The sequence below is a fragment of the Ornithodoros turicata genome, chromosome 9 (assembly GCF_037126465.1).
Source record: "Ornithodoros turicata isolate Travis chromosome 9, ASM3712646v1, whole genome shotgun sequence".
Taxonomy (NCBI): Eukaryota; Metazoa; Arthropoda; class Arachnida; order Ixodida; family Argasidae; genus Ornithodoros; species Ornithodoros turicata.
The window spans coordinates 9098982-9122480 of NC_088209.1; the positions used below are offsets into that span (position 1 = coordinate 9098982).

Here is a 23499-nt window from a genome sequence, read left to right on the forward strand (position 1 = left end):
GTAAACGCCCGAGTGTACCCCCAGGACCAAAAAGTAGACGCCGACCCCCGAGCCTCTCACGTCTACAGTACAATGTACACGTACACAAGTACACGTCTTTTCCGGTAAGACCCAGGTTCCTCTTTTGTTTGAGAGCACCAGCTAAGGAGTCTATATAGGGGTCGCTTATGTAGACTCCCTAGCGCCAGACCGCTACCAGCGTCATTGCAGTCGGAGGTTGCCCCTCTGTCCCCTACCCCTCTCCATCTGTCCTCTCTCCATCTGTCCACATGTGTATTTGTGCTTATAGTCACAGTTGCTTCGCGGCGCTAACACGAAATTAGAAAAAAAAATGTAGAAGTCACTTCTCCCAGTGGTATTATCAACCTAATCAAATACCGTTACGGCTCCAGGGTAGATATCTTTCAGAGATAAACTGATGTTCTGAGGCTGGAACAACATAGAGGGGACAGATACACACAAAGCCTCAAATTGCCTAAGAAATCAACGATGAAAGATGAAAGTCACTGAAAAGGTTAGCCAGCTGTAGGGATCGAACCCACATCTTTCAGAGAGTTTCGCACCGTTAATGAACTTCACCGCATAGCACGCTCCAGGCCAACCGTCATCTCGAATGATATCGTTATCTGCCCTGATTTGTTGAAAACGGGAGGTGTCCGCCTTTTCTGTGACAATGCTGTTCATAAGTGTCACAGAAAAGGCAGACGCCTCCCGTTTTCAACATATCAGGGCAGATAACGATATCATTCGAGGTGATGGTTGGCTAGTTGCGTGTTATGCGGTGAAGTTCATTTTTAAGAGTGTAGCATGCAATAAACGAACAAAAAAAAAAAAAAAGAGAGAAAAGAAAGAGGGAATAAAAGGAAAAACATAACACATAAAACAGATGAGTTGTTCCGAAAAACGGATGGAAACTTCTGTTTTGCTTCTTTTCCAGAAAGTTTTGCTTACGAAAGAAACATGCTAAAATTTAAAATATAGAGTGAATAACAAACTATTGGTAGTTTGCAGGAGCGAAACGCAATTTTCGCAGAAAGTTTCGCTTTCGAAAGAATCATGCTAAAATTTAAAATATGGAGTGAACAAACCATTGGTAGTTTGCAGGAGCCAAACGCAATCTTCGCAGAAAGTTTCGCTTTCCAAAGAAAGAAGCAAAAACTTTAAATGCGGTGCGAATAAACTATCGATCGTTTACGGACAGGAACGAAAACCGAATTCAGGTGTGCTGGATTGGCTTAGCTTGAGCCGCTTGAGCGACGTGAAGCTCGGTGAAGCGCACCACCAATATGTCGCGGTATATATCGATAGTCCGAAAAACTATCGCGATACTACCGAAATTCTGGTTCATCTGATAGGCCCGATAGTTATAAAAGTCAATAGTGAAAAGCTCTTGAGAGCATCGAATGTTTTGATAGTATCTCCCATCAATAATGTCAAAGCGTTCCATTTGAGGCCGACAGGCGGCGGTTTGTTTAATGGCAGCCCCCTAGTCATGCTTGCAGTTGTTGCGGTTGCTACGTTTTAGCGCTATGTTGTGTTCCATAGTCCGAACCTGAGTTTGTGTTTCGTGTTCATTAACTCATTTTTAGACTCTTAGTACTGAGTCCAACAGAGATGGCAACGAAGGAAGAACGCACGTCTGATCCTTGCCCCGATAGCGAAAGTGATGCCCCCGAAGAAGAGAGTTTCTCTTCGGGAAAGAAAGCAGCAACTAAGGTGTCGAAAGCGATTTCCGAACTAAAATCTCGTCGCCGAGCGGAAAGACTAGCTCAGCATCGCAAGAATTATGCTCAGAAGGAGGCAAAGGTAACCTGCACCTTATTGGATCCTAGTGATCGAACCAAAGCGATTAAACGCAGAAGTGCACTGTGACAGTGCAACACGTGCATGCCATGTAGCTGAAACAGTACAGATGACTGTGTTTTGGTCCTCCTTAACAGTCATATGAGGCATATCCCGAAGTGTCTGGGACGCGGACATGAGCGGGTCGCGATCAATTTACTTTGTACCTTTTCAACCGTCATTGTCGAGAAAGAGTCCTCAAGCATAAGTTGACAGCATTAAAGTTCGTCCATTTTACAGTGTACGGTGGTTTTACGGTGCGAAACTTGGAAGTAGTAAGTCTGTAAGATGTTACTCAGCTTTAACGTACGCTTTGTACACCAATGTTTGTTTCATTTATTAGATGGTGCTGATCACTTTGTCAGCCTTTTGCTACCCGGGGTCTGGCTTACGTTTATCGATGCATGCATATGGTTTAATGACACTTTGATAAATTGAGTTCATTACGTCATGCACACATTGTATTGCATACTAAAGTGTTGAGGACACAGAAGAATGATTTTTGTCTGTGTCATGCTTGACGATACCTATATAACCTATAACCTAACCTATATATGACCCATAAACCTTTCAACACCCGTACCTGTGACATCAGAGCTCAGGTTGTTCCCCACCGGTTCTCGTAAGCGTGTGACATCTCTCGTGTCTCTTCGCCGGTGGAGACGCGTGCTGTGACGCCAGAGCTGCAAGAGTTCCTGTATGCCTAGTGCCGGTTTTCTACGTGCCGTTAGCTCCTTTGCCGAAACACTTGGCATGCAGGCTCATATTGAGACAAATAATTACGCGTTGCAATTATTCAGAATAACTTCGGAGGAAGTGTTGCGACAGGTTCATGATTTCAGCAAACGCTTTGTTTTTCAGCGTCAGCAGCAACTGTCTTCCCTGTCAGATAGTCGTCTGCCACTAGAGTTATTGGGGTCCTTGGATGGCGAGGAAGCTGTGCAACCCGTCGAGACCTTACCTGCTCACAATAAAGGTAATGGGCTCTTTACAAGCTCCATTGAATCACAGTCTCCTTTGCAAGGCCGTCTCAAGTCAGGTGTGTGGTCTGGTCATGTGAACCGACAAGGGACCTGTCCTTGGGAAACGACTATCCTTGCATTTGCTGATTAAGTGTGAGGGCATGCGCTTCTCAAGCCTCTCCTCTCGCCTAAGAGATGGCTCAGTGTTTCAGTTGTTTTGCGTGTCGCGAGACTTCTGCCATGGCGCACCAGTCTAACCCACGGCTTCGCGTTCCGTTAACTGGCGGAGACACGACTCCTGCTTGTCCTCGTTCACATTAACATTCCTCGTGACGTTCCCATGTTGACGGAGGGCGAAGCCGTTGGTTAAATTGGTGCGCCATGGCAGAAGCCTTGTGGCAGGCGAAATAACGGTAATAAGGAGGACGCGGAGAGGCAGGCACTTCCCAGCCTCTGCGAGCAGTGGCTTGGGAAGTGCCTGCGCTCTGCATGCTCCTATTGGCCGGCATCCAGGAGGCGAAGCCTCCCTCGCTCTTGGTGAGCAAACGCAAGGATAGTCAAAAAATGCTGGAAGTAAAAAATAAAATAAAGAAACATAACCATGGCCGGAGTTGCGTTTGCACCATGAAGCACAATCGTGACATTAGCCACACTCTTGTGTACTGCTCGGTGGCTTGTCTTACACGTGTTCATACGAATATAAAGCTCTTGGTCAGAATATGAATATATAAATCAGACATTAGGTACATATAGTTACAAACTTGCAAGACTATGTTTTCTTCTTTCTACAAACCCTGAAATAATTTCTGATATATCAACCGATTCTGCTATTTCTTTTTCGATCAAGGGCATTGCAAAAAGTCGGAAAAAGTTGAGCTCGGGCGAGCTCCTTGCGTTCCGCTGCGGGAGGTCACGCACATATCTGTTGCCAAGGTAACCAGCACCCGCACGCAGCAGAACGCACTAGTGTGGATCATGCTTAAGATATACGGGAGAAAGCCACAGCACATCCTGGAAGTGGCTAGAATTTCTATGTCACAGATCTGAAAATGAACTCTACAGGAAAATATTTAGACAGCGAGTGTTTGGCAAGCACAGGAGAACTATGAGATGTCGCGAGTGCGTGTGAATCCCAAAATCATCACACCTACGCAGGGTCTACCGGGGAGTCATTGCAATTAATCCTTGAATTATGAAGGTTGTGTTGTACACGTGACATGTCTCTCATTAAGTCAGTACCGTAATTTCACACGTATTAGAGGCGGCTTAATGATGACTTTTTTTTCTCACGGGCGCTCTGTGGCTTATCCACCCGTGCGGCTTATCTGATGACTATTTTTTCCTAGTATTTTCCCCATACGCCGTTTTTAACTAAAGGGCCGACAATGCCTCTGGAACAGAACTGCCCTGCCGATGCCTGAACAATTCGTAACAGGGACGGGTCTACATTTGAGTAAATTGATCTTCCTGATGCATTCCCCCAAGCAGCTTTAACAAAAGTGGTGACAGTGATTCACGTCTTCTGGAAGACCACTGACCCATCATTCCATGAAAAATGCCCAACAAGGGCACAATCTGATCTTGGTAGAACACTATAAACATTACTTTCTTTGTTGCGCACTATGCTGACCCCAGAGTATGAAACACAGGGTTTATGGCTTTCTCTGTGGTCTCCTTTGTCACACAAATCAGTCATTTCATATTGCCCGCGGCTAATCTGCCAGAAAATTTTCAAAATGTTCCTAAAAACATGTCTTGCGGCTTATCTGCGGTGCGGCTTATACGCGTGAAATTACGGTACTCATTCGCATTCAAGCGTCTCAAAGTCGATAATCTCAGCCGCAAAGGCATCTAAATTCTTGTTTGATGACTGTTCTGATTTGACTCCCATGCTCCTCTCTTCTGAAACAATAACGTATGTGTGCAAAGTGGTAGCTTGGGTTGGAATAAGTCAAGAGGAAAAAGAAAAAACGCTCATCAAAAGAGCGGGCTACTGGCTGCTGACAAGCATTCGTAGCGCTCGCTCCATTCATTTCATAAATCTCACACCCTCTTTGCAAACCTGAGAAAAACAATTCAAACCAGAGATATCTAACTGTATGCATTCACGCTTTATTCTTGATTCAGGTTTCGCTCAGAGCTAATAGATCTACGGCACCTGGAGTCACATTTTACTTGTACTTTGAGCCTGTCTGAGAATGTTCTGTCATGCTTCGAAAGCTGTCGACGGTTTTCCTTCTTCCAACTTGATGGGGAAACAGTCCTAAGTCCATTTTGCCTTATTCAGAAGTGCAACACAACTTGGTCATGCTGACATGGCACATCCCATGTGCATGATGAGAGAACATGCTACTTTGGAAAACTTAGCACAATCGCCACAAGTGGCGCTGACTGCATTAAACGGGAGCGCCCTCTGGCCCAACCGAACAGCCCTATATCATGGGGTTACTGACCTCCATAAGTACGCATGTTAGGGTGCTCCCTTGACTGTCTTGACAGCAAGTGTTGCAGCTACTCATTATGTGTCCCATTGATTTCAAGTATTGCAACATGTGCAATCATCTATTTTTGGGCAGTTTATTTAGAGATGCAAAACTTCCTGAAATTTTGAATCACTGTAAAGAAAGTTCCTTTTCCGCTTTTTTTTTCAAAAAATTTGAAAAAATGGAAAGAAACATGGTTATTGCTGAGTCGAAGCATTGCCGGCCAAACCACAGCACACGATGAGCTAGAAGATTTAGTAGTGTTCATCACCTAGGTATAAATGCGGAGCAGAGCATCCCATGAGACTGCTGTCTACTCAGCGATAGGTAACTAGAACAACCCTCCACACCGACCAGATCTCCGACATTATGTGAATGCCATCGCGATCGCTTGGAGCGGCCAGGCAGAGCTCTAACTTGGTGGTTGTTGGCAGATTAGAGGCACCTAGGGCACTGTTTGGCAGGTTGGAACGCATCAAAGGCACGAAAATTTACATTTTTGAATTTTGTCGCCTGGAAATTTTGGGCTTTCTTTCTGGAGAGCTCAGATGCCGCGCCCTTCCGAAACCCCTCTAGCTGGACGCCGGACTCCTCTAGAACTAGCCCCCTTATTGACAATTACATCAAGGCCGTTCACAAGGATATCAAGACAAATTATTCGAAATCTATTGTACACACTGATAACTTGTCTAATTGTGAGAAAGTAGCGCTACGAAATCTTAAAGCCCGTAATGACATTATTATCAGACCAGCGGACAAGGGTGGCGGTATAGTTGTTCTCAATACATCCGACTACATCGCGGAAGCAGACAGGCAGTTAAGTGACCGCTCATTCTACAGAGCTATCGATCAGGATCCAACCCCTTCCTTTTGTCTTCTTATTAATAAGAAAATTGATGAACTCGTCACTAGTAAACTTATCCCGTCCCATATTTCCAAATTCTTGCGTCCTAAGAACGTTACACCAGGTAATTTTTATCTTTTGATCAAAGTTCATAAACCCAATAACCCTGGGAGACCCATTATTTCAGGAATAAACACACCGACAGAGAAATTATCCTTAGTTGCTGACCACTGCATCAAACACATCCCACCCCTTCTCCCATCCTTTGTCAAAGACACAAACGATTTCCTTTCCAAAATTGACGCTGTCCATGACCATTTCAGTAACCATGGTGACATTTTGTTGGCAACAATGGATGTCGTTTCGCTATACACTAACATTCCCAATGACGAAGGTCTCTCTGCTGTTGAACACTTCCTTAATTCTCACCCTTCCGATATTCTTCCCATGCCCGCTATCATCCCCCTTTTAGAACTAGTTCTTAGCTGTAATAACTTCGTATTCAACGATCAACACTTCGTCCAAATTCATGGCGCTGCCATGGGCTCCCGGGTTTCACCTAATTATGCCAATTTATTCATGGGTCGTTTTGAAAACTCAGCCCTCAATTCTTTCCCCCTTAAGCCACTTATATATCTCAGGTTCATCGACGACATTTTTGTCCTCTGGTCTGGTGATGAGGCATCTCTGCAGTCATTTTTTGATCACTTCAATTCTCTGCATAGCAAAATTAAATTTACCTGTAACTATTCAAGGTCATCCATCAACTTCCTTGATGTGACAGTGTCATGTAAATCTGGTAGGCTGACCACTGAACTATACAAGAAACCAACGGACAAGCGCCAGTATCTCCACTATGAAAGCTATCATCCCAATCACCAGAAAAGGAGTATTCCATATGGTCAGTTCTTGCGCCTGAAACGAATCTGCTCAGATCAGACTGATTTTGTAAAACATGCTCAGCAAATGGTATCTGATTTCGAAAAAAGAAATTACCCATTTGAACTCATCCATGACTCGTTTGCCAAATCATCTAGCCTATCCAGGGAGTCCTTATTCACCCCGAAACGTAAAGAGGACTTAAGTAATGTAGTTTTATCCACCACATATCATAAATCACTTGTCAATACCAATTCCATTCTTAGACGCCACCTCAATATATTACATGCTGACGAGCAATTAAAGGAAATTTTTCCCACTCCCCCATTAGTAGCATTCCGCAGATCGAAAAATTTGCGCGACATCCTCACGTCATCATGCATGATGAAGCGCTCGCCGGGTTGTTATCCTTGTGGTAGTACACGGTGCCAGACCTGTAAATTTATCGCGCCGTCCACCATTGCCCGTAGCACTTTGGGTGACTTCTGTTTGAAAATTCGTCATTCACTCCACTGTAATTCACCCAATATTTGTTACTTGATATTCTGCAGCAAGTGCAATTCACAATACATCGGTGAAACCTCCAACACAATGAGAAAAAGATTTTATGGCCACAAATTTGATATCCTAAATGCCCGCCAAACTCCTGTCGCCATTCACTTCAATCAACCTAATCACGATTTTGAAACTGATTTGAAAATTATATTGCTAGAATCTGGGTTCCGCACCGACATTAAACGTAAGAATAGAGAGTCCTACTTAATTTCGCAATTCAAGTGTCTCACACCAAATGGTCTGAATCTTAGTCCTGGCTCGTTATATCCGCTTATGTAAATTTAGTGGCTATATATCTATATTTATTTGTGCACAATTCTTGAATCCCCACTTTCAGCCATCGTCTGGTACTCCGTTAGATAATCCGTAACCTTCCCTTTTGTCCATTCTGGGCCACTCGTTTCCCATACTCCTGACCCCCCTTCCGCGAAACTGGGTTGGCGAGCCTTTTTGTTCACAACAACACCTTTTACTGTTCTTAAACGGTTAGAGGTCACTTATCCGTCTGCCCAGCTATTCATTGTACACAGACATGTGGCGCCATATCTCCTTTCCTCTTCCCTTTCTTTGTACAGCAGTGTCTATACTATATATACTTATGTGTGTCACCACTTCACTTTGTACCTGAGGAAGCGTGGACCTCCACGCGAAAGCTTGTACAAATTAAACTTAAACAAAAATCTTCAGTGTCGGCTTCTGTATTTTGTTTATGTGATCTACAGGACTTGACTCCCCTCTTCGTATACGCATCTTTCTGGAGACTAGGAAAGAAAACGAAAAAGACAATTTTTTCCCCCAAAATTTCCAGTTTTTTTTTTTTTCGGGGCTTCGCATCTCTAAGTGTACTATGGATGGAATTGGAAGTACCATTAGCTGTCTTTTGCACAGTGCTGAGGGTGTATACTACTTAGCATTAGAGCATGGATTCAAAGCCAAATGCCAATTTTTTCCGCACGGTTATAACAGTGCCTTTTCGATACAGGTGTATGAATTTGGTGTGAGGAACCTGCTGTATCATTTTGATAGCACCTGTAAATGCCTATTCTCGCAATAGTGCCTATTTTGGTGTAGGTGCCTGAAACTGGTTAAGCATGCCTGTAACGGCCTATAATTAAAATATCTATAATGGCCTTCAAGTAGTGGCGATACACCGTTGTGCATGCGAAATTGTCATCGGTCACCTCACAAGTCATTTTGAAATGATCGGCACTGCTTCAAAGAAGCAAGCATCTGAAAGGTACTGGAATGTAAACTGCGAATTGAAAATCACTTGCTCAGTACTAGAGCTCTGCACGGGTCATATATTTAGGCTGAAAATAGTTTGCCTTGTTGAGGCACAGAAAGAGCAGGTAGAATGTTGCTGATTCCAGACATCCGTTCCATCCGCCATTCCTACTCTTTCCACTGCCTACGATACACGTTGTTCAAACACTCTTTGAGGAAGAGTATTGAGGGCGAAGCGTTGAACCGAAATGTTTTTCGGTTTGTTTCGGGTTCGGGCTCGGCCCTAAAGGTTTGGTTCTGGTTCAGCCTCGGAGTTCGATTAACCAGTTCAGAGGCTGTAAACCGGTTCGGAACTGGTTTGTGGTTATACTATGCTGCAAAATTATAGGTAGCCACTAAAAATGACGCAAGATTTCTTGGTTACATTTTTTTATGCTTTTCTTTGTGTGTGTTTCGACCAGCAGGGCCCCCTTTCATCCCTTCCCCAAGCAACGTGCCGCCAATCTAGGCAGGCAGACTGCTCGAATCCCCACAATCCCCCCCACCACACCAGTCGAAACTGAACCGGTATCTCGAACCGGTAACCGAAGTTTTTACATCTGTTCGGTTCCGGTTCAGACCCAAGTTGGTGCTAGTAATTACGGTTCAGTTCCAGTTCAGTTCCAGCTAAAAATAACGCTTAATTGTGGTTTTCGGTTCCCGTTCCGGTTCGGTTCGATGCTCTGACTGAGGGACCATGGTAGTACAAGCTATTGATGTGTCCTCCTCTTCATTTACAGAGAAAAAAAGGCATCGCAGGCCTAAGGTCACAGAGAAGGTGTGTGGGTACGTACCAGAATTTTACAACTTTACTTTGTCGTCTTTCCTACACTTGATTCTGCATAGTCTGCTCGTAAACTTGAAGGATCGGCTAATTACCAGTACTGTGTGTCTAATTTTCAAACCACATTGGACTTGAAGGATTCTTTTCTTGGATTGACCATGTGCTTAGAGCACTTCATCACTTCCCTCTATGTGATGCAAAGTGTCTTGGATAATGTGTGAACAGAGTGGCACGTAGTTTCAGTCGGGGGCTTGGTCTGTCCACGAAATTTGTCACAGCTGTACCTTATTGGAATGGCAAGAATACAACTTCCTGCCCTTATTTATGCTTGGAGCCTGAAGTATTCGGGAAATATTTTTCTTCTAAATTCGGAGGGTAAAAATCGGGGAAATAAATAATCGTGTGCTCTAAATTCATGCGAATTCGGGTCGAAAAGCTTCCGGTATGCTAAATTCGGGGAGAAATCTGGCTCAGTTACTCAAACTAACTGTACTGGTTTGGTGCAAACTGTGATGTATTTGCTGCCGAACAAGTTAGTGTGCATTCAGACAGCGACAGACACGCTTCACCCTAAAGATGCAACCTCCAATCCGGGGGAAGAATTGGGTTAAACCCTAAAACTTCAGGCTCTGCTTATACTACTCTCTTGCAGCGCACAAGAGTTGCTACGTTTTGCTCTGGAAAGTACTGGTTCAATGAGTGACGCCAAAAGGGGAGAGCCGGAGGGACAGTTGATTGGGTGAGGTAAACATGTGTAGAGGAGGTGGTGTCCCTCTACATGAGTCCTGGCCGGCGATGATGGAATGTCCCAGCGGGCAGATGGTCGTGGCCTCACGCTAGGACGGTGCCGGTAGAACTGCCGTGCCAGTGCCGTAGCGCGTGGCAGCAGAGGCACGTCTTCGTCTTCACAGACGGGCCGCCACACATGTAAAGAAAAATGGGAGAGTGAAAGACAAGTGTATGAAAAGAGAAAGGGTGCTCATTCACAAAACCGTCTGTTTGTTTGTTTGTTCTATTTGCATCATATGTTACGGCGTGCACAGGGAACAACACTTAAGGCTGATTCACATTACTGCGTATACGGGTGTACCTTCGTTCCCAGGCCTACTTAACCTTTTTATAGGAAGAAAACTGGGTGTTAAAAATGACTTTTTAACACCATGATAAGTAATTCACACCACAGAGTCATAATTATCGCAGCAACTGAATTGAACCAGTACTTTCCAGAGCAAAACGTAGCAACTCTTGTGCGCTGCAAGAGAGTATAAGCAGAGCCTGAAGTTTTAGGGTTTAACCCAATTCTTCCCCCGGATTGGAGGTTGCATCTTTAGGGTGAAGCGTGTCTGTCGCTGTCTGAATGCACACTAACTTGTTTGGCAGCAAATACATCGCAGTTTGCACCAAACCAGTACAGTTAGTTTGAGTAACTGAGTCAGATTTCTCCCCGAATTTAGCATACCAAAAGTGAATTTAAAGTGTGACACAAAAAGTGATCGTGCGCAACAGCGGTGAATAGCAGTACCAGCCTGCGATCTGCCTGGGACCTTGCACTGACGCTACAGGGGCCACGCTCTCTGATTGGTCCAGAGGAATGTTCTCTGCTACTCGGCTGTTTGGGTTTCTGAAAAAGCATTGTCCTGGCTCGGTCATTATTCGGCCGCTCCTTCTATCCCCCATTCTCTGGGGGAACCGGCACAAACTGGTTTACGGCGGCAAAGGGACAAGGCTCTGACTCCAATTGACGAGAGAATTAGAACGACTTCTCCCTGTAATGTCATCGGTGACGTGGCATCATACCTTCTCCTCCTCGTTATACCTGGAGTGTCGAGTTTAGGGTGAACTCGCGGAGCCACATTTATGTGAGTTATTTTCTGGGAAACAAATTGCACACATCAAAATCCTGCGCGCTATTCGGTAAAGTGACACACACACACATTTTCATCAGACTTCTTAATTTGAAAATTTGAAATTGTTTTGGATGGCCCTTTGTACTCCTTTAAATGTCACATGCAACAGTGTTCCTGACGATCCCCCATGTTCCTGACGTTGCAAAGCGGTATGTGTGCGCTGGAACTGAGACTACTGTAACGGACCTCCTTCACAGTGGCTTATGCGCAAGACTTTGAGGTGCCAGAGAGGGTTTTTCGGGGTTAGAGGGTTATGGTGCAGTATGGGGACGATAGACGTGGGGACCAGTGGGGAGACCACACAAGTGGTGCGAGCTCCTCCGTCCGACCCCACACCAGTTTTGGTCCTTAGTGCTACCCACGTCGATTCGTTTTGAAAAAGACCTACTGGATTATAAGGACCATGTCATAGGCACCCCTTCCCAGCACCGCATTCAGAAGCTACCGGTGGCGCTACTTGTCAGTCTGGTTATCGCTTCCTCAACTTCTACAATACTTGGTACTTTAGCTTGCCTTAGTATTTGTGTACAAGCGATGGGTGTCCTGCGGAAGCTGTTTCATTCTGAAGTTGATTATCATCATCATTCTACACGTTTTCCCAGGAGCTGTTGCTGTCGTCTGCTACGGTAGTCGTACGTCCGCTTCTGCGCGTTTAAAGTAAAATTTCTGTTGTCCAATCACGATGTAGATCTTGCAGGCCGATGAGGAGCGGATCGTGCGGATGGGCTCCTCATAGGGGTTGCAGATTATGACATGGTCGTTAGAATCTATTAGGTCGTGGTTGTGATGTGCTCTGAGCATGGTTTGCTGGAGAGCGACGCGTATGAGGAAAAGGTTCATTGTTGGCAGAATGGGAAACTCCGCGCAAGCGTGCATGATAAGAGCACTGAACAGAAAGTGAGTTTGCAGTCGCCGCAGACGGCAGTGACGATAGCGATGCACAACTGTACCTGATCATTCTGACATATTATGCCAACTACTTTCTTAAACTACTTGTTAACTACCGTAATTTCACGCGTATAAGCCGCATCACAGATAAGCCGCAGGAACCCGTTTTTAAGAACGTTTTGGAAATTTTGGGGGCAGATGAGCTGCGGGCAATGCGACACGACTGATTTCTGCGACAAAAAAGACCATAACGGAGGCCATAAACCCTGTGGTCCATGCCCCTGGGCTGGCATGGTGTACAACAAAGCGGGTCAGTTCTAGGGTTCTACCAAGACTGGATTGTGCCCTTGTGTGCTTTTCATGGATGGACGAGTCAGTGGCCTTCCAGAAGACTTGAATCACTGTCACCGCTTTTATTAAAGCTGCTTGGGGGAAGGCACCAGGAAGGTCTACTCGAAATTGGTTGCGCCCCTGTTACGCATTGTTCGTGCATTTGCAGGGTGGTGCTGTTCCAGATACACTGTCCACCCTTTCGTTAAAACCGGTGTGTGTGGGAAAGTACCTAGCAGGGAAAAATAGTCATAAGCTAAGCCGCACCTGTGGTAACTCGTGTAACAACTACATAATTGTCTAAGGCTCTTTGGGAAGTTCAGATGGGCTTTTAAAGTTCAGCCACATTAGCGAGGTAATGCTCGTTATATTATCCGTACCACACAACAATGCCGAGTGTGGGGGCAGTTCAGCATCGTGAAAAAAACAAACAAACAAGGACATAGTTTTGTGCCTCCATCTTGTTTTGAGAAAGTGTCGTGGACCTTGTCAAAGCCAAGCTTACTTAGGGGACTTCTTGAAGAGGGCAAGGTCAGTTGCTGTAAATCTTTTGTGGAAATAAGTGGTGCCCGATGAACTGCTGGGCTCAACCCATCATCTGTTGCACATGTAAACAAAAGCCTATCAACATCGCCTTTCTCGTACGTAAAATAGCAGGTCCACTTCCCAGGGAAATGTCCCCGCGATGTTTTGGTTTCCCCCAAGTTGGCAGGTCTGCAACACATTCTGATCGTCATGGTTAATGCAGTGTTGTTGTTATGCAGTACGATGCCTTTCTTATGCTTTGCTGTTGTTCTGAAGTTCTGGTAAGGCCCTCAGTTTACTGCTGCAGCGAATTCAAAATTCCACTGCACCAACTCGTAAATTCCGTGATTCTCCGCGGTGAGCAGTCAATGGCTGCTTGGAACAGGAAACGCTTAATTTTCTTGGATAATGTGGGGACAAAAAATATTTTCTAAAATGACAGATTCGAAGCACTGTTGTGGCTCAGCATTACATGTCATCCGTACTCAGCGAATAGTCGAATATTCAGAAACCTGAATATTGGGCATTCGAGTCGTGAATCGAATACTTTGAGTGATTTATATTCGATTCGAATTTGAAAACTCAAATAGCCGCACACTGCTAAAACTAACTGATTTCGTGAAATTCTGTGTCGAACGAAGGATTCCGCGAAATTTCGTAGAATCGCGGAAAACTGAGGGCCTTATGTATTGGCGGTATGCTGTGCAGAGTACCTATAGTGCCTTATATTGCATTTACAGTCGCAGCATCTTGCAAGTAAAGTTGTCCAGCGAGCGGAGGAAGTTGCCTCCGTCCAGTAGGTTTGCTTTCCAAGGAAGTCGTCCACGCAGAGAGACAGGTGAGAAAATTGGTCATGCCTGCACCGTTATATCTGCACACAATGTTACTCTATGTCTGCACGCAACATTATATCTGCACGCATGCAGATATAACGTTGCATGCAACGTAGTACAGTGAACCCTCATTAATATGACCACCACCGTTCCCGCGGGTTTCGGTCACAAACCAAATCGTTATACTAACGAGAAATGCGCCCTCCTCTGACCGAACAGGCCACTGTGGAAAGACAAAAGGCGAAACAACACAAGGACAAAACCCTACGTAAGAAATCACGATGATTTATTGCTTGAAACAGGCGGTTACCAATGTCTCCTTGGTGCAACTACATATCAGTTATCAAATTTCATGAAGGGAGAATTGCACCATCATTGCTTCCGCTTCATTCCAGTCGTTCTAACTTCTACAACAGCAGCAGCACAGTGTGACCTGGTCCCGATGTCACTTCGCTTTTAAGCACTTCAGCGGTCCGAAATGTGCTGCGAGTAATCCCAAAGGTCGAAAATCGGGAGCCATGCGTGATCTTGGCATCCTAGTTTAAATGTAGTGGGTGCCTGAGACACTGCAGTGTTGACCCCCTTTCTTGGGCCACTCCAAAGACTTTGCGCCGCGGTCATAATAACGAGAAGATAACACACGTGTTTGACCGTTCCTTCGACAAAAATCTCGGTCAGATAAGCGGATTGTCATACTAACGAGGTAGATTTACGTGGCGGGGGAAATGGTTCCCGAGGACAGTGGTCATAAAGCGAGCATGTCAGATTATTGGGGGTCATATACTACCGAGGGTTCGCCGTTGTAGCCAAGGCCAGTGAAACATAGAATGACAAACACTACACTTTGCCACTCTTACACTCAGCTTCAACTCCTCTACCTCTTAGAGCTTACATACGGGTTCTCGCATCTTTTTTTGAAGCTGCTAGACAGCTGTTTTCTGGATCGCCCTTCACCCGTATTTGTATAGGTGAAAAATAAATCTCGGTTGATTGATTTTTTATGGCAGCCTCGGACGGATCGGGAACTACAGCACGGTGGCTTCGTGCCGAATCGGGCATGGTGGTCCGGTTGATTTCACCAGTTTTTTTTTTTTTTTCAAACATACAGTGTGCCCCAGCTAACTGCAAACAGGTTTTTTAGAAATAGATACCGTATCTTCTCGATTACAAGACGACTTTTTTGTTCTTTTTCAAAATCCAGTGTTCCAAAGTGGGTGGTCATTTTATACTTGAATATGCGAAGAATATGCAGAATATATATATATATGAATAGCATATATATGAATATGCAGAAGCGGGTGACGGGATCGGCCAATAGCGCCACCTATACCACGTGTTGCGGTGTCAGCGCGATGCAGATACGGCAATACGAGCACAATGGGGACGGCAAGGACGGCGTTCGTTCTTCGTTCACTGTCATTGCGTTGGCCTCTGGTGTTTTGTTGAAAAGTTAGCGCTTTCGTAAATACAGCAACAATTTAGCGGCGGTAAGGCAGTTTCAAGTATCAGAATTAAGTGTTACCAGATGGCTAAAACAACGGGGAGAACAAGAATTGTGCCAGCGGAGTAAATTTTGGGCACTTGGTGCAATGTGCCTGACGATATCGTCGTCGTCGTTGTCTGTCTAACTTTTTGTACGGAACGGAGGACGATGAGCTGTGTGCAGTTCGCAAGAAAGAACACAGTAGCAGTGATGGCCACTAACTACTTCTACAGTAGTTTAACTATAACTACTTTGTGATTGAGTAGTTTAACTAGTAGTTCAACTACTTTTCAGGGGAGTAGTTAAAACTACTTTTTTGACTACTGCAATGTAGTTTAACTACATCTAGTTTAGTGTTGTCCACCAACACCAATCCCTCGTAGCGTTCTTGGACACCTAAATATGAATCGCAACCAATAATAAACTTTGGCTCGGGCTATTGCTACGGTCGTCAAATACAAAGCTTGCGGCGGGATTCTTTCTGTGCCTACGCGATAAACTAACTTGCAGAATTATTTCGCTGCAAATGAGGCTTCACTAGACAAGCATTAAAAGTGAAGATTTAGTACACATGCACAACATAATTGTTCCGCACCTCAGTTCTAATCAAACAAGTAGCTCAAGGTAAAAGTTGGAAGCACAATCGTGCCGTAAAGCTTGCGGCACAATCGGAAGTAGTTGGCGCCTCAGTAACCTAACTATTGTAGTTAACTACTTAAAATAGTAGTTTAACTAGTAGTTGCCACGACATTTCTGCAAGTAGGTGATAACTACTTTTTAACTACAATCAGGTAGTTTAACTAGTAGTTTAACTACTGGCCATCACTGCACAGTAGCATAGAAATTGATGATACTAAATGGTATTGTGCATTGATTCCAACTGCTATACTGTCTCCCAATCCCTGTTTGCTTTTTTTCCCCAAATTCGTGTACCCTAAACTCGGGTCATCTTATATTCAAGGTCGTCTTAGAAAATATGGTATATCGCTGTTTCTGAGATGAAATCAATTGCATTATAGTTTGCACTGAAAGGCACTCCTTAGGAAGGCACCGTTAAACTCCTGAGGGAATGTCTTAATTAATTTTTGACAATTAACTTTTTAATTGTAAAAGCTATGAGGTTGCAATGACTGCATCTGGTCCGTTCCGTCCCCTGATACCGTTGCCAATTTCAGATAAAAAATCCGTTTCATCGGTCCGCAGAAAATTTGTGAAGGAAAGCTTTTTTTTTTCCTTATTTTGTTCATTACGCATCTTCAGAGGTGCGTCTTCCCTTCACCCTCAACGTGAGAGGGTGAAGGAGCACACTATCGCCCCTTACATCCTGGAAAAAGATGAAAAGAAACAGAAAATCAACCCAAGGTACAGCGAGCTCTGCAAGCAACTATGGCTTAAGCGGGTAACAAATACATTGGTTTCAATGGGAGTCGCGACGGGGATTCAGTGCAACTACTGCTTTGTTGGAATTACGGCTTAAGCGGGTACGTATTAAGGAGGTTTCACTGTAGTAAATAAGTTTCACTATACATGCTGTCATACAATGCATTGTCGTACAGATTGCAAAATCTGCCGCTCAGCATGCCACATTCTTGTGCTTGGATTGCATCACGCATCTGGTGCAGGAGGGTGCAGGTTTGCAGTGCATTCAGAGTACTGTTCTTCACCTTGATGTCGATCCTAACTTTCATTTTCCAGTCCCAGAATGCCGTGATCATGACCTCCTAGTGGACTTTGTTGGTCTTTACTTTTCTTGTTGGCACTTCTTCATGTTTGTCGTTTTGTAGAAAATTTTGTGTTGAGGGCAGGATATAACACAGAAGCATCATCTCATCGTGAGGTGCTGTTGTATAGAATACTGCCTTACCATGAAGGGTGTCCAAAATATTTCGAGAGCCGAGCATGCACTGCTCTCACCTGAACCATGGAATCCATACGTGACACGTAATTACGTTCATAGACTGTTTCGGAAAAGCGTCCGAACACATGAATTCAGTGCCTTGCACTAGTATGTGTCTAAAAAAAGTAGCATTTTGAAACTTTCAAAATGGTGTATACATCAGTGGATCTGTTTTATGCTCGGACATTTTCGAAACAAAAAATGGTGAAGCGCGATTGTGATAGGCTGGACACTCTCTGAAATGTTCTTGTGCATTGGCACTATGTTTTGTGTCTTTGGTGTGTAGTTAACTCAGCTTCCTCCCTTTTCTTTGCAGTGGCTTCCTTCCTCGGAAAACTCCAAAAGCAAGCCATCCAAAGGGTCAACGGGTCCTGCCTACTGTAAATTTACACATGCGCTGTTTTTTTAAGATGGTGTAAGGAATGTACCATAAAACATGTTGCTTCATGTGCAAGAATGCATGCAGCTTTCTGGCACAATACAATGCAGAAACAGTAAACCCTTTTGAACATGTAGCATGGTTCCTACACATTTCTACATATTTCCGCATATTTCTGTTGCATCCAAGTTACAGTGATGAAATACACTCTTGAAATAGTAGCGAAAGCCTGCACTCGATTTTCTTCTGAAGTCTCCCTTTAATGGGGTTGAGACAGGTCATCCCACGTTATCCCAGATAAACGTAAAAGACGGTTCGTTTTACCACTGTGAACCTGCATTGAAAGTTTCACGGTGAAAAGAGGAACAGAAGCGGAGAAAATGGGCAGCGCTTATACTGAAACTCGTGTGGCTCTGACATCACAGCGGACGCCGCTGCCAGTGAGGCGGTGCACGAGAAGTCCCGTGCTTACGGCTGCCAATAGGAATGGACGCAACTCTGAACTCTCTCACTTCGGCGCTTTGTTTGGCAGTGTGTTGGAGGGCTTGTATCTCGCTAAGGAAGACACGTAAATCAATAATTCTATATTTCTTCAGTATTCTGGCGTGAAGTACAACGCGTCCGTAATGTAATGAACCAAACATCTATGAAAGTGTCTCAACTGCTTTAAGGTATGTGAATAAAGAAAAAAGTACTTGGACTCTAAGTGCATTTCGAACTGTTTTCCCTCTATACAGTCGACCCCTGTTTATCCAGACTAGACAGTTACCTGCGAAAATGTCTGGATAGCAGGGCTTCCAGATAAGTGAAAGAGCTCCAAAAGTGCTTTTATCCTTTCCAGAATTTTCGTTAAAAAGCTGCGAGAACAGCATAGATCTCGTCTTGCGGTGTAGTTACACGGCCAGGCGGAGATTCTTTCGAAGAAAGTATGTTGCTATAAGATGACTAATTACCTAAAATTCATTAACTTTTGATTAGGGGATTTGGGGCAAAAGCGAGATAGAGGAATGAAAGTCTGGTCTCGTTGGAAGCTATTTATCATAGATCGAGAGGTTACCCGTCAAAAAGAACTCGTTACGAGTCAAGTTACCGTGTGAAGAATGTAACAAAGTTAATAACGGAGTTCTACAGCCTGAAATGTAACTCGCAGTTACGGAGTCACTTAAAAAAAGAACGAGTTACTTCCAAGTTACTTCGGGCACAAAATAGCACTACACAGGTGCATCGTGCGTGAGCAGTTGAGTTAGACCACGAGGCGCCTGCGGAGGAGTGCAACACGCTTAGATCGTTTTCGTTTATGGTCCAACATTTCGAACGCTTTCGATCTTATTCCCTGTGGGCGCACAATGGTTCAGCTTCATTTCAGTGGCAGCGGTTCTTACTTCCTGAATAGAATACTCATTGATCGAATATCACGTTTTATGGCATAAAATGCCATGAAAGAACCAGAGAGGAAGCAAGAAAATATGTGGACGTGAATGAAAAGGGAATTAAAAGTAACTTGGAACTTCGCTGAAGTTACTTTGGTAAAGTTACCTAAAAAAGAAACGAGTTCATCTGAAAATTACCACGCCGCAAAAGTACCGAGTTAAGTTGCAAGTTACCAAAAAACGGAACTTGGTTACAGTAACGAGTTCCCCCGAACTCTGCTATTTATCTTTTAAAAAATCCTAATTCACGCACACGCGTTAAAATATCGATCCTCGAATTTTGATATGCAAATGAGCCGAAACCAAAAAAGCGTGGCTGAGGAGGCACCCTCACCGACGGAGGCTGACCTTACAGCCACTGAATAGGGGTACAGAGTATCGCACTCTATTTCCACGCCGGAGCCGCCGTTCGGTGCCCGCGATTGGGCCGATCGTGTCACGTGGTTTCTCCTTCCAAGAACGCGCCGTCCACGTTGAGTCAATTCCATCCAAAACTGGTTTCCTCGGTTGTGAGCTGATTCGACTGTGCATTGTTCTATACCGGAGAAGGGGTAGATTGGCCTCCCATTGCTAGGTTACGGAACCCTGCGTGACTCAAGATGGCGGTCTCGCTCGCCGGCGCGGCTCAGTGTCGTTACTCTGTTCCCTATTTAGTGACTCTAGCTTATCTAGGCCGAAAAGCGGTTTATCTGGCCAGCTAAGCGGTACTTACTCCAATCATCTGCATCGCTCCAAATCACGTGGCCCTTTGACGTGAAATGAGCGCTGTATCAACACTACCTAGCTAGAGAAATCCTGCGCATTACCTCCTCTCCCTCCTACGCTAAGTGGACGTATATAGTCAGAATTCGTCTGCTAGTGCGATTCGCTGCTCTGCGAATTCAAGAACTCGCAAATGATTGCGCTCACGTGGAACCTGCAGACCTAAAAATTTAGACAAAAAGTGCAAGACGCTTTCTAGAAAATCACTCTTGAGAAAGATTGAGACCTCTTTCCACTCTCTTTCCAAGTTTTCCCATTTAGTATGCGGGGACGTTCAATCACCACTCGCAGACGACGGTGGTTCTCCATGGCCACGACCGCTGAAAGCACGTTCGTGATTGGCCACGGCCGTTGAAAACAAGATCCTGATTGGCTGACTCTAAATCGTTACGTCAAGTCGACGAGCGCGCAGGCTTTCTGCATCTTGGCTGTATTCCTAGCGTCACCGGTTGCCGCGGTTTCGGTTTCGTCTGACTTGCACACCAACATTCGGGGATGGATATTTTAACGCGCGTGCATGTTTCTGGATTTGTTAAACGTCAGATGGCTTGGAACCAGGATAGTCGCTCAATCTGCTGTTTTGCTTTTGCCCGAAATAACCTAATTAAAAAGTTACTTAAGGAAGTTTAGGTAATTAATGATCTGGTATAGTATCACACTTTCTTCCAGAGGATGTCTGCACGGCCGTAGGACTCGACAGCAAAAACGACATTTATGCTGCTCTCGTAGCTTTTGTATAAAAATTCTGTAAAGGACAAAAAAAAAAGAAAAGAAAGAACTGTATACGAAGCAGGTTAAGAAACTTGTGTGAGCGCACCTTCTATTATCATTCGCGAAAAAGAGACTACTGATACCACCCTATAAATTTTTTTTCCGTTATTGTTTCCGGTAGTGGAACATCTGTTACAGAGCAGCTAGAGGACAGACCGAGTCGTACGTCCATAATACGCAAGTAATTTCGGATGCGCGCATCTTGCAAGATATTTAAAAAGAGCTGTATAGAAACGTGTCGTCATCCCCCAAGAGTGTCACGCTTGGACTCCAGCCGCTCGAAATGGCCGTGATCAGACCTCCGTCCGCTGTCACATCCACAGGCGGACGCTCCCAGTAGTAAATAATACTGCCTTAGCCACGATGGAATGAAAAAAAAAAAACAACAACAACAACACACATACACAAAAAAATACAAAACAAAAATCGTAGGCTCGCATTCTTGTGCTAGTCGTGGAGCCTGTTGTGTAGGTCGCATCTGTCGACATCAGGATTGGGACGAGCAACCGACGGATGCACCCCTGGAGATGCAATATTGCGCTTTCCATGCTCTCGTGTAGTATTCAGGGCATATCTTACAGGGAATGGAGTTACAAAGTACAAAAATAAAATGTCAGTCATGTCATTCGCCGTGACAGGGGTAGCCATCATAGATTGAGAAGTTACCCGTCAAAAAGAACTCGTTACAAGTTAAGTTACCGTGTGCAGAATGTAACTAAGTTAATAACGAAGTTCCTCAGCATGAAATATAACTCGCAGTTACTGAGTTACTGTAAGAAAAGAACGAATTACTTTCAAGTTACTTCGGACACAAAATAGCATTACGCAGGTGCAGCGCGCGTGAGCAGTCGAGTTAGTCCTTGAGTTGCCTGCGGAGGAGTGCAACACGCTTAGATCGTTTTCGTTCATGCCCAACAATAGACCTCTCCCTGTTTGTAAACAAATGACGTCATAGTGTTCAACAGCACCAAAATTTGGTAGAATTGAACTACGCTCAAAGCTAGAGGTCAACAAGGTCGCGCCCGAAAGCCACGGTCTTGAGGGAATTACGACATGGACCCTGAAAGAGATGCGACCCTCGGTCCTACTTTTCGTTCAGTGGGAGACGGCGAACAAATGCCCGTCCGTGGAACCTAGCCGTCCTTCCGATGTGTTTCCATTTTAGTCGGTTTCGGTCTGTCTATCCGAACGCTTTGCTTCTTACCCCCTGTGGGCGCACAATGGTTTAGCTTCATTTCAGTGGCAGCGGTTCTTACTTCCTGAATATAATACTGTCACTGATTGAATATCACGTTCTGTGACATCAAATACCGTGAAAGAACCGGAGAGAAAGCAAGAAAATGAGTGGACGTGAGTGAAAAGCGAGTTAAAAGTAACTTGGAATCTAAGTTACTTCGGTAAAGTTACATGGAAAAGGAACGAGTTCCTCTGAAAGTTACCACGGCGCAAAAGTACCGAGTTAAGTTACAAGTTACCAAACAAAGGAACTTCGTTACAGTAACGAGTTACTTGCAACGAGTTACCTCGAACTCTGGTAGCCGTTGCTCCAATCGAATACCGAACGATCCTTTTCATTTCTGTTTCTAGTAATGGACGATCAAGGTACGGCATATCTGTTTCCGTTACCATCTCCAGTTTTGGTAATACACTGTTCCTGTTTCGGTTACCATTACCGTTCCCTGCTAGCTACGTGCCAGAGCCGTATATTAAAAGGGAGTCTGGCCATTGGGAGGAGTCGCAAAGAGAGGCTCGACCTGTCAATCACAGTTTCGCTCAACTGATTGGTTTGCTTTTTAGCAAGGGGGTCGCCATGATACCTCACTGCCACCCAAAATGGCGACGAAAACAAACACAGTGAAGCGGAAATTTCGCGACAAAAAAATTTCACATACTACTCTGATTTTACGCTGCAAATGTACATCTTCATATACGTTTCTCGGAAATCAGTGTCAACTGATGCTCACCCATCGATATGTATCCGAAAATCATACGTTTTGTCGCCGGTGTTACGCCCAGTGAACATGGCGATCGCGGTGATCACAACGAAATAATAACAAAAACGGCACTGCGCTGTACAATCTTATATTTAATTGCTGGATTTCATGGATATAATCATTCTTGCGTTTTATATTCCAACTATTCCTGTAGATACGTTTAAAAATCGTACCGGCGACAGAATGTGTCCAGCAGGTGGTTCTGCCGGCAGCGTAGCAATGACAGAAGCAGACGACAATTCCCGACGTGCCCCACGCACTCCAGGTGGCGTTCATCAAATTTGCACAAAAAATCTACTAGTTTTGCAGATTGCGAGAGGTATCCACTCCATTCCATCCAATCAACTTGCCACCAGGGGCGGATCCAGGCCCCCGAGACATACCTCTACCCCCCATTCCGGCAGATTTTCCTGCCGCACGCTCCGTTTTCCGCACACGCCGCACGGTGGCGTGCCTCTACAGCTTGCTAAGCTTCGCAGCATGTAGATCATAAATAAAGTTCTGGTGTGATATGAAAGGGCAGCAGCTCGTCGTCTTACAAGGCGACCCCCCCCCCGTCTTCTCTCTTTTTTTTTAGTGCCCCCCCCCCCCCCCCGAGGATCTTCCCTGGATCCGCCCCTGCTTGCCACTCAAAATGGCGCTGCCCATGTTGGATAGGGGGACAAATAGTGAGGATAGGTTGATTGAT

General features: G+C 44.8%; 1 protein-coding gene across 1 annotated transcript; it reads left to right on the forward strand.

The window, feature by feature from the left end:
- The first annotated feature begins 1452 nt into the window (after nt 1-1452).
- LOC135369281 (uncharacterized) lies at nt 1453-17990 on the forward strand. The gene is made up of 5 exons (XM_064602887.1): nt 1453-1806; nt 2704-2818; nt 9569-9614; nt 14003-14100; nt 17792-17990. Exons 1-5 carry the CDS (start codon nt 1615-1617, stop codon nt 17857-17859), a joined length of 519 nt encoding a protein of 172 aa, XP_064458957.1. The 5' UTR covers nt 1453-1614; the 3' UTR covers nt 17860-17990.
- The last annotated feature ends 5509 nt before the right edge of the window (nt 17991-23499 follow it).